At 35.8% G+C, this 16,171-nt stretch overlaps 1 protein-coding gene across 6 annotated transcripts in view; it reads left to right on the forward strand.

The window, feature by feature from the left end:
- ULK4 (unc-51 like kinase 4) overlaps positions 1 to 16,171 on the forward strand; it is a 253,132-nt gene that overhangs the window by 146,616 nt on the left and 90,345 nt on the right. For all 6 annotated transcript variants that reach the window (XM_074891573.1, XM_074891583.1, XM_074891535.1 and 3 more), the window contains one exon: positions 11,933 to 12,038. In XM_074891573.1, the coding sequence (XP_074747674.1) occupies positions 11,933 to 12,038 (106 nt within the window). The remainder of the gene's footprint in view (positions 1 to 11,932; positions 12,039 to 16,171) is intronic.

A 16,171-nucleotide genomic window follows, 5' to 3' on the forward strand; every position in this document is an offset into this window, starting at 1 on the left:
CAGTCTCTGAGTTCATATGAGAATAAAATTACTCTTTGTTGGTAGCCAACTTGGGCAGAGCAGCAGAACCTTGCTGATAGGAACTGGTCGTGGCTCCATGGTTTTCAGGACTCGAATGTGTTGTTTGAGGGAGGAGATACTTGGGTTATTTCAGTGTTTCATGATGTTATTCCAATATGGATGTAGGTTTCACTGAGAAAGGCTTCTTGTGTTCAGGATCAAATTTCTGCATGAAGTGGCATGGGAGGCAGAGGAGAAAGGCAGACCTCAGGGTAGCCAGTAACCTGTTAATCAGGAATGCCTTACGGGAAGGGGCCAAGTGCAGATCCCAAGTTCCGAATCACCCAGAGGGAGTGGCCAGTGCTGGGTTTCTGAAGCTCAAGTATTTTAACTACTAGGCAAGATGTTTTACTAGCATCTCTTATTGTCTCCTTCAGTTTGTATATATTAAATTTTCTTTGTAGTAAAGGCTTCTGATGATCTGAACTTTCACTTAAAATAAGGAGAACTAAAAGAACTCCAGTCCTCTACCTTTCATGTGAGGTAGTGAACCACTGTGGGGTACAGGTAGTGTGAGAACCTAGGGACTGTGTCAGTGTGCATTGGGAACATTTTTTTTGAAGTGTTGAACATTTGAAGGAATGGAAAATTTTGCTCTGTTTCCAAACAACATAGAGTCTCAAGTCATTCATTTTTCAGTGTTGCTGGAATAATTTTATTTGAATTTTGTATGTCATAGTTAAAATAATTTATGAGAAAATGTGTGTATATATGTATATATTTGTGTGTGTGTGTGTGTGTACGTATATATATAGTTTCTCCTGTTCTCCTTTTAAAGCAATAGACATAAATTCTCGTATAATCATTTAGTATCTCTTTACCACTGAAATGAGCTACATGAGGGGAAAAAAAACAAAGGTCACTCTTCTGGGGGTTGAAGGCACTGTGTTTCCAGTGCCTTCATAGTGTATCTTCTATGTTTCCAGGCAATAACTTCCTTAACACTGACAAAAACCAGGAAGATTTGACTTGAACCTGTGCTCGGAAGAAAACACATATTGATGACTGGAATATATCTCTGTCATTAACTGGAATTTATTTTCATATATATATATATAAAAATAATTTAATAAATTATATAATTTATTTATATATATATATAATAACCTATACCAATTTTCAAACCTGTATTCCTGAAGTTCATTTCTTGAATCAATATGTAGGCACCTAAATAGAAATGAGTTGGGGGGAACTCGTCAGTTCTGGTTCAGATGCTGCTTTGTAGTCTAGCATCACTGGCAGACCACTGCCAGCTAAGGAAACAGTTGTCTTGCAGTATCAGTGAATTCCAGTGACTGGAGGATATAATTCTTGTGACTGATGTTGCATTCACACTGTCAGTGTTTTATAGAGCTAAAATGGGGCTGTCACTTCATAAGTATTTTGCTGAAATACTTACCTGAAATATGACCTACTAAAGTGACCTTCATCATGTTCACTTTTTCTAGGGTCACAGGTAGAGACAGAGTAAGTATTGAATGCAAAACAGAAAGAAAACAAATAAAGCAATAAATAAAGATCATGATGAAAGGAAAAAATGTTATTTCTGTCTCAGACCAACATAACCAAGATATGTATGCTGTCTTTCGTTCTGCCACCACAGGCAGAACTAATTTAAAGGCAAACTGTGGAGTCTGGAAACTGCAGCAACGTTCTAGAACAATTTAAGCAAGGAGAAGGTACTGTCATTTAACCTTGAAGTTCTGTCTTTTTTAGGCTCTAGATTTATTTATTCTTTTAAATTTTTCATCCTAACTACATGCCATTCCTTCTGGTAAACAGTTATAAAGCAAAATCATGTTAACCTTGAACAGAATTTGATTAAAGAATAGAGTTGGTGGCTTATCTTTTAGACATCAGATTAGGCTGATGAGTGAATCAGATCTTTGTGGGAGATTTTTGGGTAACAGTAAGCTTCCTTCCTGCTGTGTCTGTAAGAGAAAGCATGATTCTAGTATTTACATAGAATAAGAAATTGTACTTCCTTTTTATTTTTTTTAATTTGTTGCAATTCATAAGTCATCTGGCTATGAATCCAAACTGCTCCTTCCAAATTCCCAGATGTGGCTCTTAGTACCAGACTTGTTTCTCTGAGAGACATGAGATTTTTGGTGGCTATGAACACTACATTTTTTTATGCCTGGATTTCACAAATACTTATTTTTGTAAGCTGACATTAAGAGAGGTAGCAAATACTTCCAAGTCTTATTTAGCTTAAATATGTGTATCAAATCCACTTATACTCAGGAGAGTTTTAATCACTGTGGCATACACACAGTTAGGACTAGTATGAATTGTAATCTTGCCTTCAAATTCTGAATCTTTGCCCCAGCATCATAGTTCAATTCTGTTCAGACCATTGATTTTCACTTTCACCAGAGCTCTTTTTTTTTCTTGGACTTCATATACACAGCTTGGCATAAGAAGAAAACACTTTCATCCTTGAGTTCTTGAATGGGTGCCAAGATAACACTGTGATACATGGGGTATGAAAATGTGTTGTGTAATATACATACTGTTTAACAGGAAACATTAACTTGAGATAGAGTTGAGAGGAGAGATTGTATACCACTAATTTATAGAAGGAACTTTCCAGATATAGTTTACTCATAAACCCTATTCCTATATTTCAGAGATATAGTAATATACCTAAAATATTTTTCATTTCCTGGAATTGTAAGTATTTAATAATGTGATTACGGTAAAGGTTTGCTCATGTTCAAGATCCTTAACTAACTGATTAAAAAAACCCCCAACCAACTAACCAAACATGTATTTGAGTCTATCATCCATTATACTTTTTTTTCAGTGTTTGGTGGCCTGGAAACAATAATGCTAAAATGGAGGAAATACCCAATTCTGTAACCTCCAATGTCAGAAGAAAGGGAGGAGGCTGGTGATTTGAAAGGGAGTTGTTATAATCTAAGTGTTACGCCAGTCATGGATTGTCTTGTCTTGACCGTGAATATTAAACAAAAAAACCTCACCAAATAAAATCTCCCTATTTCTTTAGAGTACATGTGAATTTCGCTCTTAAGCAAATAACTTTAGTGTTGAGAGTTGATCATTGAGTATAACACCACTGTGATGATGAGTAGAGTTATATAACAATTTTTTATTTACACTTAATAAACATGGTGTTTTGCTAGATAGAGTTTTCACTTATAACAATCAGTTCATAATTTCTCTTGCCTTGTCTGCCGAGTGTCATAGTAGGAATATATTTTGCTTAAAGCATAATTGCTTGTCTATCTAAGCCCAGGACAGGAACATGAAAGAGATGCACTCTCTCTCATGGGATAATAATGCTGGCTGTATTACTCTTCAGCATTTCTGCTGTTCTGTTCATTGAGGTGTATTGTTAGCACTCCTGTTTCCTACCTTGTGGCTTGATGCCTTGGTATAAACTAACAGAGATGTAGCTTGCTGCTGTAGGAATAACTTGAGTGGGGAAAGTCTGGGAGATGAATTTTCTAGGACACCCCTACACAGTAGTGTATGTATGTTTTGCTGAGTGAAGTGTTGATAGCTGATACAGTCTGACTGTTGAGTATGTTTGTTTTCTAAATGCATGTCTCTTTGGGAAATTGAAAAACCTCCATGAACAGGTGTCCAAGATTGAGATTAACAGGCTGCCTTAAAAATAAGATATAAAAAAAGTGATAATTTCCTAATGTTTTTCAGACTAGTAGTTAACTACTTAGATAATCCCTAAAATAACCTAATAATAGAAAATAAGAAATAATAAAATTTCTTAGAAGATGCTAAATATAATGAGACCATACCATGCATCTAGTAACAGAAGATTCAGCAGATGCTTCCTTTTGATGCAAGTCCTTCATTGTTTTCAAGTTTAATGTAATTTGAATAAACTAATTATCAACATTCTCTGTTGCTTTTATAGATTGAGTAAAGGTGAATGTGTGAAAAAACAATATATGTTGAACTAAATAGTATTTTGGGGGTAGAAGGCATAAAGCAAAGAGTAAAAACCAAAAATTAAATACATAAAATAATTTTTTGGGCCACTTTTGACAGCATGACTCTATCTCCCCTCAGACCAGCTAAACTATGGTAGGGAAAAAGCATTCTTTTCTTGTTCAGACAAGTTCCATTTCTGTCTGTTTCTTTGACAGCCCATGGCTTCTAATTCAACATATTTTTCTCCAGCACCACTGAGTTTAAGTCTGTGAATATGAAGAATAAAACATTCAAACTGAGATTAAGAGGGGTGATGGATATTTTTCCCATCCTTTTCTACCTCAGCAAAGTCTAGTCTTTCCTCATTTGGTTTTGTTTTTCAGTTGTTAGGGAGAATGTTGGGAAGGGTATTTCAATCTGGATCTTGCACACCTCAGTAGGTAATATAATCACTGACTCAGTCTCAATTTCTGGTTTTAACTACTAATTTAGCAACTAGTTAGCTGTAGAGAAGTCCCATTCCTTAACAGTTAATGATGGATTCAGGAGTGCAGAGTTAAGGAGGCCAATATTCAAGTCCCTGCACAGCCCAATTCCAGCAGAGGCTTGAAACTAAATTTTCAATATCCTAGGTGAGTGCCCTAACTTAGTACCCTATTCAGCATATGTCTCTTTTTATGATTTTAAGCAGAAATTCCATTATGAACCCTTCAAACCTTTTCCAGTCAAAAATTTTAATATCATCCTTTGGATAAGTCTAATGAATCTGTGTTCTCTAAATTAAAAATGTCACCAGTTGAATTCCCCAAACTCATCTAAACTTCTTTCCTTGTAGTGGCAAAATATCTTTTACATCAAAGCAAAATCCATGTGGAAAAAATCATGTCAGTTGATTGGTATCTGTCATTCTGAAGTTGTTTAAGAACTCGGTTTAATTAATGCTGAAAGCACAAGTCTGAGAATATGGAAATTTCTCGGTGTAATGGTTGATTGCAGCTTCCAAGTGACTTTGCAGTTCAAATGCCTCACTGATACTTGAGACTCTCCAAGGCATACACAGATTTATGACACTAAATATGAAGTTATTGCTGTGGTTATATCAATTATGTCTAGAGCCTCATTGCTTCAGAACATACCAGCATGAATACTTCCAGGGTGCCAGGATCTCCCATGGTATGAGGAAGTTTAATTCTCCAGAGTAAGATATGTATATAGCTTATTTTCTATATTAGCTTTTCAGTCTTGAGCAAATTTTTCTTTTAAAGGAGTTTCTGACTATTACTCACAATGAACATCTGTAATACTCAGGAAGCTAATTGCTTGCACACTTCTTTCTAAGTGACGGGGAAATTCATGTTTCTATAGGAAACTGCTTCAGAGTGTCTTCTCTGTGAAAGAGCCCTACTCGAGAGAGGCGTCTTCTCAGGCTCCCTCTGTTGACCGTAAAGAAAATTTCCCTTGAGAATGAGTTCTTTTCCTAACGTTTCAGGAATAAAGGGAGAAACTTTGAGGTTTCATTGGTGCCAGAAATGTAGGTGCAGTTCTGTAGGAAGAAGAAATGACACTGCATTTAGAGGTTTGCTTCTGAGTTGTTTTGCGCTTCATCTGTAACAGTGAATGTAAGATTGCATGGCTGGTTATTATTTTCTGTGTTGTGCTGCAACAAAATTTATCCTGTCTTTGACCAAAAATTAGACAAAAAATGGTACATGAATTTCACTGACTCAGATTATTAGTTTCTGTTGTTGGTTTGTTGTTTGGGGTTTTTTTTCCCCAAGATGACTGTTTGATTCACTGAAAATTGACTAACAGAAACTTTAATGCTGATAGCTTGGGGGTTTTTTTGTCAGATAAATACAGAGAAAAAGCAAGGACAAAAAGGAATTCTTACTCAAGATTTGGGACTTTGGTAGTTTACATTATAAAAACTATATGTTAATTCTGAAAGTGTATCGACATCCTGGCATCTTTCTCTTTTCATCATGTGTAAGTAGTATTTATGACTAGGTTATTAAGAGTTTTTCTCTTAATAACCTTGAAGATTGTCTACCCCTAATTCTGAACAGATTTAAGTATTTCTCTCCATATATAGTTTATAAATCTCATGCTACCTGACATAGGACAGTTTTGTAATCCTTAACTCGCTACATAAATTTTCCTTCTTGGATTAGCATGGTTTCCTCAACTTCCACAAGTTTGAAACATGAAATGATCTTCTTAAAGGAGGAAAATTAGTTACCCTATGAATAGGTGGTGTTAAAAATACTGTTCTGGTTCACATGTCCATTCTTTGAAGTTGTATTCTCTCAGGATTTGGGAATAAAATGAGAAGAGAAGGGACATTAACCTTATTTATATTTTCAGTTCTTAATGTTTGTTGTACAAAAGAAGTACTTGTATGATCTTGACAGAAGCTGGTTTTCTAAAATTAACAAATTTCTTCTTTTCATTCTTCAGAGGCAGTGTTCTTTAGAGCTCTGTTTGTTGTATGTCACCTTTCCTCCTTAGCCTTGTGAGATTCTGACCGTTAACACAGATAAAATTGCATGCTTGTCTCCCAGATAACAAGGAATTTGGAGGAATGAAAAGGATGTAACAAATGAGTTCCAGAATAAAAAGAAAGATTTTTAGATCTCTGAAAATCTGAACTTAGGTATGGCAAGGGAATGCACTTGTAAACTGATACACTCTCAAAAATGGATGTACTTCTCAAAAAATATCTTGTGAAATTTTGCATCGCCTGCTGCAGTGCATAGGAGAACAAAATCTAAGACCAACACTACTGCTTTCTGTTGGTTGGTATTTGACATCCTAGGCTTTTATTAATGGTATCCTTTCTCCTTTATCAGTCCTTCAAAATTACCACTGTTTCCCTGTCCTCAATTGACTTTGCCTAAGCACTTGGTGACTGAGAGTACAGATTCTTTTCTTTTTTTTTTTTTTTTTTTCCTCCAATATTCCAACAGAAGTTTCTGTGAAAGTTGCAAAACTTCTGAAACTTCTGATCTTCAGGTGTGGACTGTTGTGATACACCTGAGAAGCATGATTATTCCAGAAATTGCTTGACAGATTAGTTCTTGCTCCTTATTGCATGACCATACCCAGAGGAAAATATTTGGAAATGTTATCTCTGTTAGAACAGTGCTTTTGAAAAAGGCTGGTTTTTGAAAAGCAGAGTAACAGGAGACATGGCTCTGCTTACTTCTGACTTAGATCATCAAGAAGGAAAATAGTATTACTTTAATGTTAGAGATCCATATTATAAGCTTTCACTTTATTCATAGCTGGTCTTATGCATCAGAAGCCACAAAATATTAAAGACCAGATTAGCCAACTAAGTACATAGCTTGATTAAATTTGTTTCTTGGTGGGCTTCCTCCCGTGACTGAAGAACAGTGCATATGTTGTTGTGAATGTCTCTTGCAGGCTGCGTGCCAATAATACTGTTTCATATAGAAGGGTTCTACTGTTATGTCCAGAAAGTTTCTGATCCTCTATTTCATATATATGAAGTAATGCAGTATATGAAAATAAGCTAGGTTGGATGCAATATTAAACTGTGCTCTTGTCAGAGGTCCTTGTTAGCATCAATGCTTTGGTTTATTTTGTCTCAACTATACTATGCCAAAGAATCATAGTGCAAAAATGGTATCTTTTAGTAAATAAAATTTGGATATGGTTCATTTCTTCAATTTTCTTCTTTCTGTGGATTTTAGTGTATGAAAAATCAAGTCTCCATCCTGTTGCATTCCCTTATCTACCTAACTTGCATTCATAGGTCCTATGTAAGCTTGAGAAGAAGAGCCACTTTATAGTTAAAGTTTAGTCATTCTGATTATATTGAGTGAACAGTAGTATTGTGGTATATAGTGGTCCTTAGATTTAATTACAGCATATCTGTAAAGATGGCATTTAGTGCATTTTCTCTGGATTCTTACATACACGAGTAGGAGGCATATATGTAAGGTCTCCCAGTTCGGTGACTTCTTATCACAATTGTTATCTCTTTTGTTATCTAAAATGTAATTAAAATACGGTAGTTTGCCTATGCTGTTCTAAGTTCTAATCCACTTAAAGGAAGAGAAATGGCAGCTTTAGCCATAGTATCTTGCCAAGATTTATACTCCCACTTTGCTAATTCACAACCTCTTACCTAACTGCCTTTAAAAAAATACTTCAAGTGATTTCTTTTGTTAACATACAATCCTTCAAAATTAGAATGAAAAGTTTAATGGCCTAAATGCAGTGCAGTCCTATTTGAAAAGCCTGATTTATCTTCTGTGGTTCCTTTTTTTAATACTTGTATTTCCTTGTTATGCCCTTGGTATTTCATAGCTGTCCTTTTTAAGCACTGAAGCAATTAGTTTTGAGAAGGCTGATTCTTCAGGGTCCAGTGCTTTCCTGCCTTTCATTCGCCGAAGCTGTACATTTTAATGAAGTTGTTTCATCTGTGTTGCCAAACACTAGAATTTTGCTGCTTCAATTCTAATTATCTCTGCTGGCAAATGCTATGTTTTATTAAAGCTGTCAAATGCACTGTTCATTAAATGTCCACAGTCTGTAGTGCTGTGCACACAAATTAGATCAGCTTTGCTCCTTGATAGATTATGAAGTTAAATATTTTTATATAAACCTCTAAAATCGAGTCTAACAACAATCAGCGATGACTTAGATAAGTACAGAATACCTGTAGCTTCTTGAAACCTAGTATCTTGTCAAAAACCGTCTGATACATACATTAAAACTCTAGTAGTACAGCTGAGTATACCTTTGTAAGATTATTTTAGAGACCATTTTCCTTCCTCAAGATACGTACATTGCATTTTCAATTGTAGTTTTTATGTGTTTAGGGTAAGATAAATTTTGTTACATATGCTTTGATATAAGTAAAAGCATCATTGCTAGTTTTTCAGTAGAGGGTTGTATAGTATAATTGATGGTCATTAAAAGCAAAGATGGCTTCATTTTAATGTTACTAACCTGGTGAACGCAAAATCAACTACCAGCTTCTCTTGTGATTGTATCTCAAAAGGGAATTTTACTAGAAGATGTTTACTTCAAATATATGGGGCAGTAATAGAAATATTGTACTTGCGAAGAATATAATTGAGTTTGCTGTCATTTTGGCACTTGCAGAATTTTTTGGCTTTTATTAATTTTATATTCTCAGTGTATGTATCATTATCTTCCATAACACAAATAGTCATTCTTACTATTTAATGTATTGTTTTCTAAATTTTCTTTAGGAGAATTACTAAGACATTGTGATGATAGACTACCAGATAAACATGTTGTTGATCTTCTGAAAAAATGTTTTTCTTACCCTTCAGCTATGTGTAGGAAATAACTTCAAATTTATTTTTAGTACCATGGCTTTATGGTATCTGTTTTCTGTATTGGTTACCTTATCTTTTGAAGAATGTAGTGTTTATACTTACCAACTTTTAAATTTATCAGGCTGTATTTCAAACCTTGAGAGCAACAGATATTTATTGTATTCTTTTTAGAAATCATAAATGACATCTCAAAGTGCTATGTAAAGTAAAGAGAACTTTTGGGCTCTTGGATATATATATTTTTTAGGGTTTGGTAGGAAACTATAGTCCTTCAGAAGACTGTGAGCCACTCTTCCTTGTCTCTTCTCCTTATGATCCAGTTTAAAGTGCTCTAGTATGAATAGAAAATTCATACCGCTTGAATAGGGGGCTGTGTATGTTTATATATTTCTCTATCTGTTAATGTATTATGCCTTATCATGTATATTTCATGGTATTTACAGGAAATAATAGCATTTAATTTTAGTCTTTGAATGCAGAAACAGAAATTGATGCTTTCAAAGCAATCATCTGAGCCTCTACCTGTCAAAACCTTTCCTTTGGTGGTTAAATGTTTAAAGGAAAACATTTGTTCTTCACGTAGCATGACCCTTTATACCACTGTAATAGAGGACTTTCCAAAGTGGCGTTGAAGATGCATTTCACAGTATCCTGAATTGTATCAGACTAGTCAAGAAATAAAAATCAAGAATGTCTCAATAATTTCTTGCAACCAGTTATATGGTGTTTCCAGGCAGGGATTCAAATAGCGTGGCTTATCCTATATGCAGTGCTGATGACTTAGTCCTGGCCCAACCCAAAAAGTGGCTTATAGAGATATCACTCTGAATGACATTCATAGGTTGATTTGAAGTGAATTCTTGGAAGAACAATAAAATAATCAAGCAGCCTAATTCTGCACTAGCTGTGATATTTAGATGGTCAGTAAGATTATCCCAAAGAAGGATAGATTGCTGCTGTTTTCATGCATACATCTGAGACAAAAGGTCATAAATACCTCAGAAAAGAGATGTAGAAAATAAACTGTTCGTGGCCACCGGCGCTCATCTCCTAAAGGAACTTTCAGGGAGAGTGTTTCTTTGATTATATTGAAGGGCTGAAGTAATTTTTGTCATCTGAAGTACTTAACTTCAGACCGATAATCTTTCATCTTGTTCAACTTAAAATTAACTTTTTTCAAAGGCCTACTGTCAGATGGGAGATAGATCAGAATAGATGGCAGAGAAGTAGTTGAGTGATACCAGTATATTGAGAGATTTGATGGGAAAGGGAAGCATGGAAGTCACCTAGGTGCATGTGAAAAATTACAATATGTGAAATGTGACAGCCTTTTCTTAATGTTGTTATTGTCACTTTGAATGTATGTTTCTATTTGGCTTTGAGTCTGAAAAATTGAACAAAATATTTCCTGAACCTTCTAGGGAGATTTGAAATGTATTCAGGCTTATATTTATACCTAGACTCAGATTTAGAAAAGCTTGTCCTAATTTGACTTCTTGGAAGTTACCTGAGGTATTACTGTCAGTCATGTGAATAAATAAATGCTTTGATTGCACTGCCTTATCCACCCTTTTCAGGTTGAGTGTACAAGTGTGTTAACTATAATTTAGGAAATAAAATTCTTTATAAACCCTGACACCTTCCTCTTATCAGTGTAGTCTCAGAAAATTGTGTAAAATCACAGAAGCAATCATCAAACATAAGACGGACATCATAAGAGTGATGCAATTCACTGCAGAAATAGGTCTTTAATGTGCATGTGTTGTGGTTTGAACTCGGCTGGCAGCCAAACACAATGCAGCTGGTCGCTCACCCTTGCCCTGCCTGGTGAATGCAGGAGGAGACTAGAGGAACACAAGGACAACTCGTGGGTTTAAATAGAAGAAAAAACAGTTTAGTGATTGTAATAAAACAAAGCAATAATAATAATGGAAGGTACAAACAGGTAGTGCACAATGCGCTTGCTCACCACCTGCCCGCTGATACCAAGCCTGCTCCAGGCCAGTGATCCTGACAGAACGAAGATCCCACCCTCACAGACCTAAAGCAAGAGAGAACCAGCCTCCTTTATATACTGAACATAACGTCACATGATAGAGAATACTCCAGTGGCCAGTCCGGCCTGGCATACTGGCTGTTCCCCTTCCCAGCTCAAGAAAAGTTAACTCTATCCCAGCTGAAACCAGGACAGCATGTGAGATAAACTTTATAGTTACGAAAGTATACAGATGAAAACAACAAATAGATTTTATGAATAACTGTGAGTGATTAAGTTGAAACTGGAAAGAGTAAAATTAATACCGTTAATAAAAGAAATACCATTCAAAGGGACATGTTCCTGGTTCTGAATATATAGAGATTAGGTTGATAAAGCTCTATGCTATTTTTAAAAGTCCTAAAATTTTAGACCTGAGTAGGAGCTCTTTCAGTTCAAAAAAACATGGGAGAAGTTTTGGTCCAAGATTTGAGATTTGGCTCCCTGAATCTACTAAGATATTTGACTGGTTTTTGAGAGAGTATTGCTTTTATACTACTACATTTTTGGAAGGGCATAGTCATCTTCTAACCTTGCAAAAGGAAGACTAGATTATTTTTATTTTGTTTTGTTTTTACAGAAACACCAAGACAGTATACTTGGGAATACAATGCAAACTGTAATTGCCTTACTGAATAACATGGTTGCTAACAAAAGCACAAACATGATGTTACTCTTTGAAGAAGGTAAGTCATCTTCATCTTTAGTTATTCTCCTTACTATAGATGTTTCCCAGTCTGTTGTAGTATCTGGCACTGTGTGAAACTGTAGACTTGTATGTATTTATATTCTATAGTGGTTGTTAGATAATCACATTGTAACTGGCTGGTACTCCTCATCACTTCATCTACCTCCCTTACTGATCTGATTATAAATATAACTTTTAGAAGGCAGTTCCTCCAAGAAAATGTGGTTACAAAAGAATTTCTGGCTGAAAGTTACATTATGCCCTTGAAGAATGGCTTTGGAAAGGAGTGGGCTAGAGCGCTGACCATAACAGTGCAGAGTGTAGGAGAGACAGCCTCTGCAAATTCTTCCTTTTCTCATTGCTCAAACCTGTGAAAGGATAAGTTGTACAACATTTCTGCACTCTTTAGAAAACTAGCTTCTATTCCAGTCCAGTGATGTAGCCTAATAGCCTAAATGGGGTGGAGCCCAAAATGGCTATGAAGTCTTGGTCTACAAACCATTCCATGTCTTCATTTCACTATGTTTTATTATCGAAGCTCCTTTTATTTAGAAATTTCTTCTGGTTTGCAAAATGAAGAGAAAGTTTCTGCTGTTGGAAATCTATATAAATTTTAAAACTTGTTTAGAAATATACACATCAATAGCATTACTTCTGTTTATTGTTAATGAGTGAGTGACATCCAGCATTACAGATCTACACTACTGTTTGTACTATTTGAATAGAGTAAATCAAAGACCTAGACTACTGGCATAGCAGTATATAGCATACTCCATAATGAAAAGGAAGATATTTGCATAGAGAGACAGTGAAGAGACAGCTAAGTCTCTTGTGAAGCTAAGAGTTGAGAGAAAACCGTTTAAAAGTCTCTAGGAAAAGACTGAGTGAGGTGTGAGGGGGAAAGTTCATCATAGTGTAGCTTTTCTATAGTCATCACATCAGAGAAGGAGCCAGATGAGACATAATGTGATTAATGGTTTAAGTATAAACACGGATGGTGAGCAAATTTGAAGAATCGGATCTGCCTTAGATATGCAATTAAAAAAAAACCCACATACCAGTGTACCATCAAGATTGGTAGTAGTGGTCATGCCCTCGTTTTTGTAATTACCTTAGCAGTTAAAGCACTCACCCAGAAAGTGAGAGCGCTGAATTCCTGGTCTTTTTCACTCTGAAGTGGTTGAATGGGCAATGCCATCATTCAGGAGATGAACTGGAACTTGACATTGTAACTAATAACATACTCCTCTCCTCTGTTTCAAACAGATCCACTCTGAAGTTAGTGGTGTGAAAACAGGGTCTAAAGAAAAGAAAGGAGAATATGACTGAATTGGCGAGGGATGGTTCATATGATTCTGATTCTTTGGTTATTTCTCAGCAAACTGCCTATCACACTTAGATCAGCTTGGGGTTTCTTGGGGTTTAGATGTATGTGCTGCTTTTATTATCTTTGGTCACATCTGCTCTGTGTCAGGCAAAAGCCTAAACTAGCACTGACCTGAGCTGCAAGAAGATAACTTGTTAAAACTGCACAATGATACGCAAAGAAGTTAGCTCAAGTCCCACGGGCACTGTAACCATGTAATTGACATGCTTTAGTCAAAGTAATATGCTTTGCCTTTCTGCGTGGCAAATTAGATGCAAAACAATTCAACAATGTGGCAAAACTGCATCCATTCCCTAAATATCTCCTCTTTATCGTCTCACAGAGCAAACTCCCATGTACTTTTTATGCTGCTGGTAGTATATCAGTGCTCTTTCACTTCTCATCTGCTCCAAAAATAAAAGGCATCTCTTCCATCATGCTAGTTTCCAAATTAAGGAAGTGTAATAGAAACATTATTAAAGTCTCTTATCTTTTCCTTGTGCTGTGTAATAAATGACTCCAGTAATATTTTCAGACTATTAGTGGTTGGATAACACTACTTGAGCTCACTGAACTTCAGCATCCTGACTAGGAAAAACTGCAGAGCAGCCAAAAATAATTTATCTCAAGTAAAATGTCCCCATCTTCTCTCATCCCTTTACTCTACTGGCTAATCTTTGGAGTACTGAAAACCTGGATTTTGGCCAGTGCTTTATTGATTAAGGGCCTAATTGTTGAGTAAAGAACTTCTGAAATTTGTTTTGCAAGAACATTATGAAGGTATTGATCTTGTAATTGTAGACTGTAAGATTTTCTTTGAATGAAAAAGAGACAAAAGTTATTCCATACGAACTGGAGGGCTTTTTATCTTTTTCATTACCGACTGTAAATACATAGTGTTCACTACAGGAAAAACCTTAAACTACTTCTGCCACTATCTTTGATATTCAACTTGTAATTCTTGAATTATTTCTCTGTGATGGAGAAGAACATGATCTAGTAAAATGGAAACTAAGCTCCCTCTTGCAGAAAAGGATCCTGGAGTCCAAACAGAAAAGTTGAACATGAGTCAGTAGTGTGCCCTTGCAGCAATAAAGGCAAAAGAGGGCTCCAATAAGAAAGACTAACTGGAAGGTTGAGGAAGGTGATTATTCTCCTCTATTTGACACTCATGAGATTTCAATCTAGAATGTCTAGTTTTGAGCTCCAAACTATAAGAAAGATATTGACAGACAGGAGCAAGTCCAGAGGAGGGCAATCAACGTGTTTAGGAGAGTGGACCACATGATATGTGTATTTCCAGGCTCTGCCTGTACTATTACACTAATTTATTCCTTCCCAAGTGCAGAACTTTGTATTTGCCTTTCTTAAACTTCAAGAGGTTTCTGGCAGCCCATTTTTTGAGCTCTTTCTGGATGTTAGTTCAGCCCTTCATCACATCAACTGCTTGCCTCATTTCAATGTCACCTGCAAACTTGCTGAAGGTGCATGTTATTCCATCCTATTAACACTCTGTGTCCATGATGTTAATGAAGGCGTTCAACATTCATGAGCTATTTTGCTGTCTTAAAAAAAAAAAAGCTGAAGACAGAGTATTATGGGTCATCAATTTCCCTTATTTCCCCATTACAGTGTGATAATTAATTCATGTATATATGGAGCTTTATAAATTGAAAACCCTAAATACTTGCTAAACATTATAAGGAACTCAGGTTAGGGGGTCAGTCCTGTCAAGTTTTTTTGTTTCCAAGAGTGCAGATGTTAGCAATGAGGATTTCTTTCAGAATCTGTGTGTGTCTTTCTTCAGCTGCCAAGCAGCAGTATTTTTGCACAGATCATTTAGAGACCCTCGTCACTGTTTCTTTTTGTGCCTGCTAGCCTTCAGAACCTCTCTCCTGCTCAAAGGAGTTTTATTAGGTGATAGAGGTTTTTTTTAATGGGTTGCAGCTTACATGTTGAACTTTCCCCTTTCTCAAGGAAATCGTGCATGATGGCACTTGCTTCATTACTACTTCTGTGATTTCATATTAATAACAATGATACAGTTGTGCATTTCAGCAACTTGAGTACCAGGTGGATTGCATAGCATTAATTTCTCTCTCCCCTGAACTGTGTCCTTTTGTGTGACAATACATCAGACATGTAATGATAACCACTTTTAATATTTAAAGGTGAAATGTAGAATAACACGTGCAACTAAAGTCACAGAGGGAATTTAAAATGGCCTGTACTTGTGTTATCAGCTATTAAACATTTGTTCTGTTAACATTAATGAAAATTTCCACTTAATAATCAGAGGGGAATAATTGATTCAGTTTAATTACTAAGACTGGAATTCAGGAAGGAAACTGTCATTACTATAGGCTTTCTTGTGAAAAGTTAAGGTGAGATGCTAAAAAGCCAAGACAGTAGTGGTCATTTTTAGCATGGTCTTCTAAGAATGTGAGACTTACTCTCTTTACCTCTGTCTTGGCTTCTGTCTGGCAGTCCTTTTCTTTCCTCCCTTTCCCCATCTTTTGAAATCATTGGACAATTTAAAGTTAACTTGGGAGAGCATGGAGGTCCAAATATATGAAGTATGTATTCATTCTATAATAACTGATCTGAGGAAAGGAGAGAGACCCAAGTTAGTGCCATAGTTTAGGGAAAAGCAGTAGTATGGGTGTATCAACTAAATGTTCCTGGCTAATGTACAGCAAGCAGAGTAGTGCAATACACACAACATACACAAAATATATATGTGTACTTATACATTTACAGAAAGA

Source organism: Strix uralensis, chromosome 1 (assembly GCF_047716275.1).
Source record: "Strix uralensis isolate ZFMK-TIS-50842 chromosome 1, bStrUra1, whole genome shotgun sequence".
NCBI lineage: Eukaryota > Metazoa > Chordata > Aves > Strigiformes > Strigidae > Strix > Strix uralensis.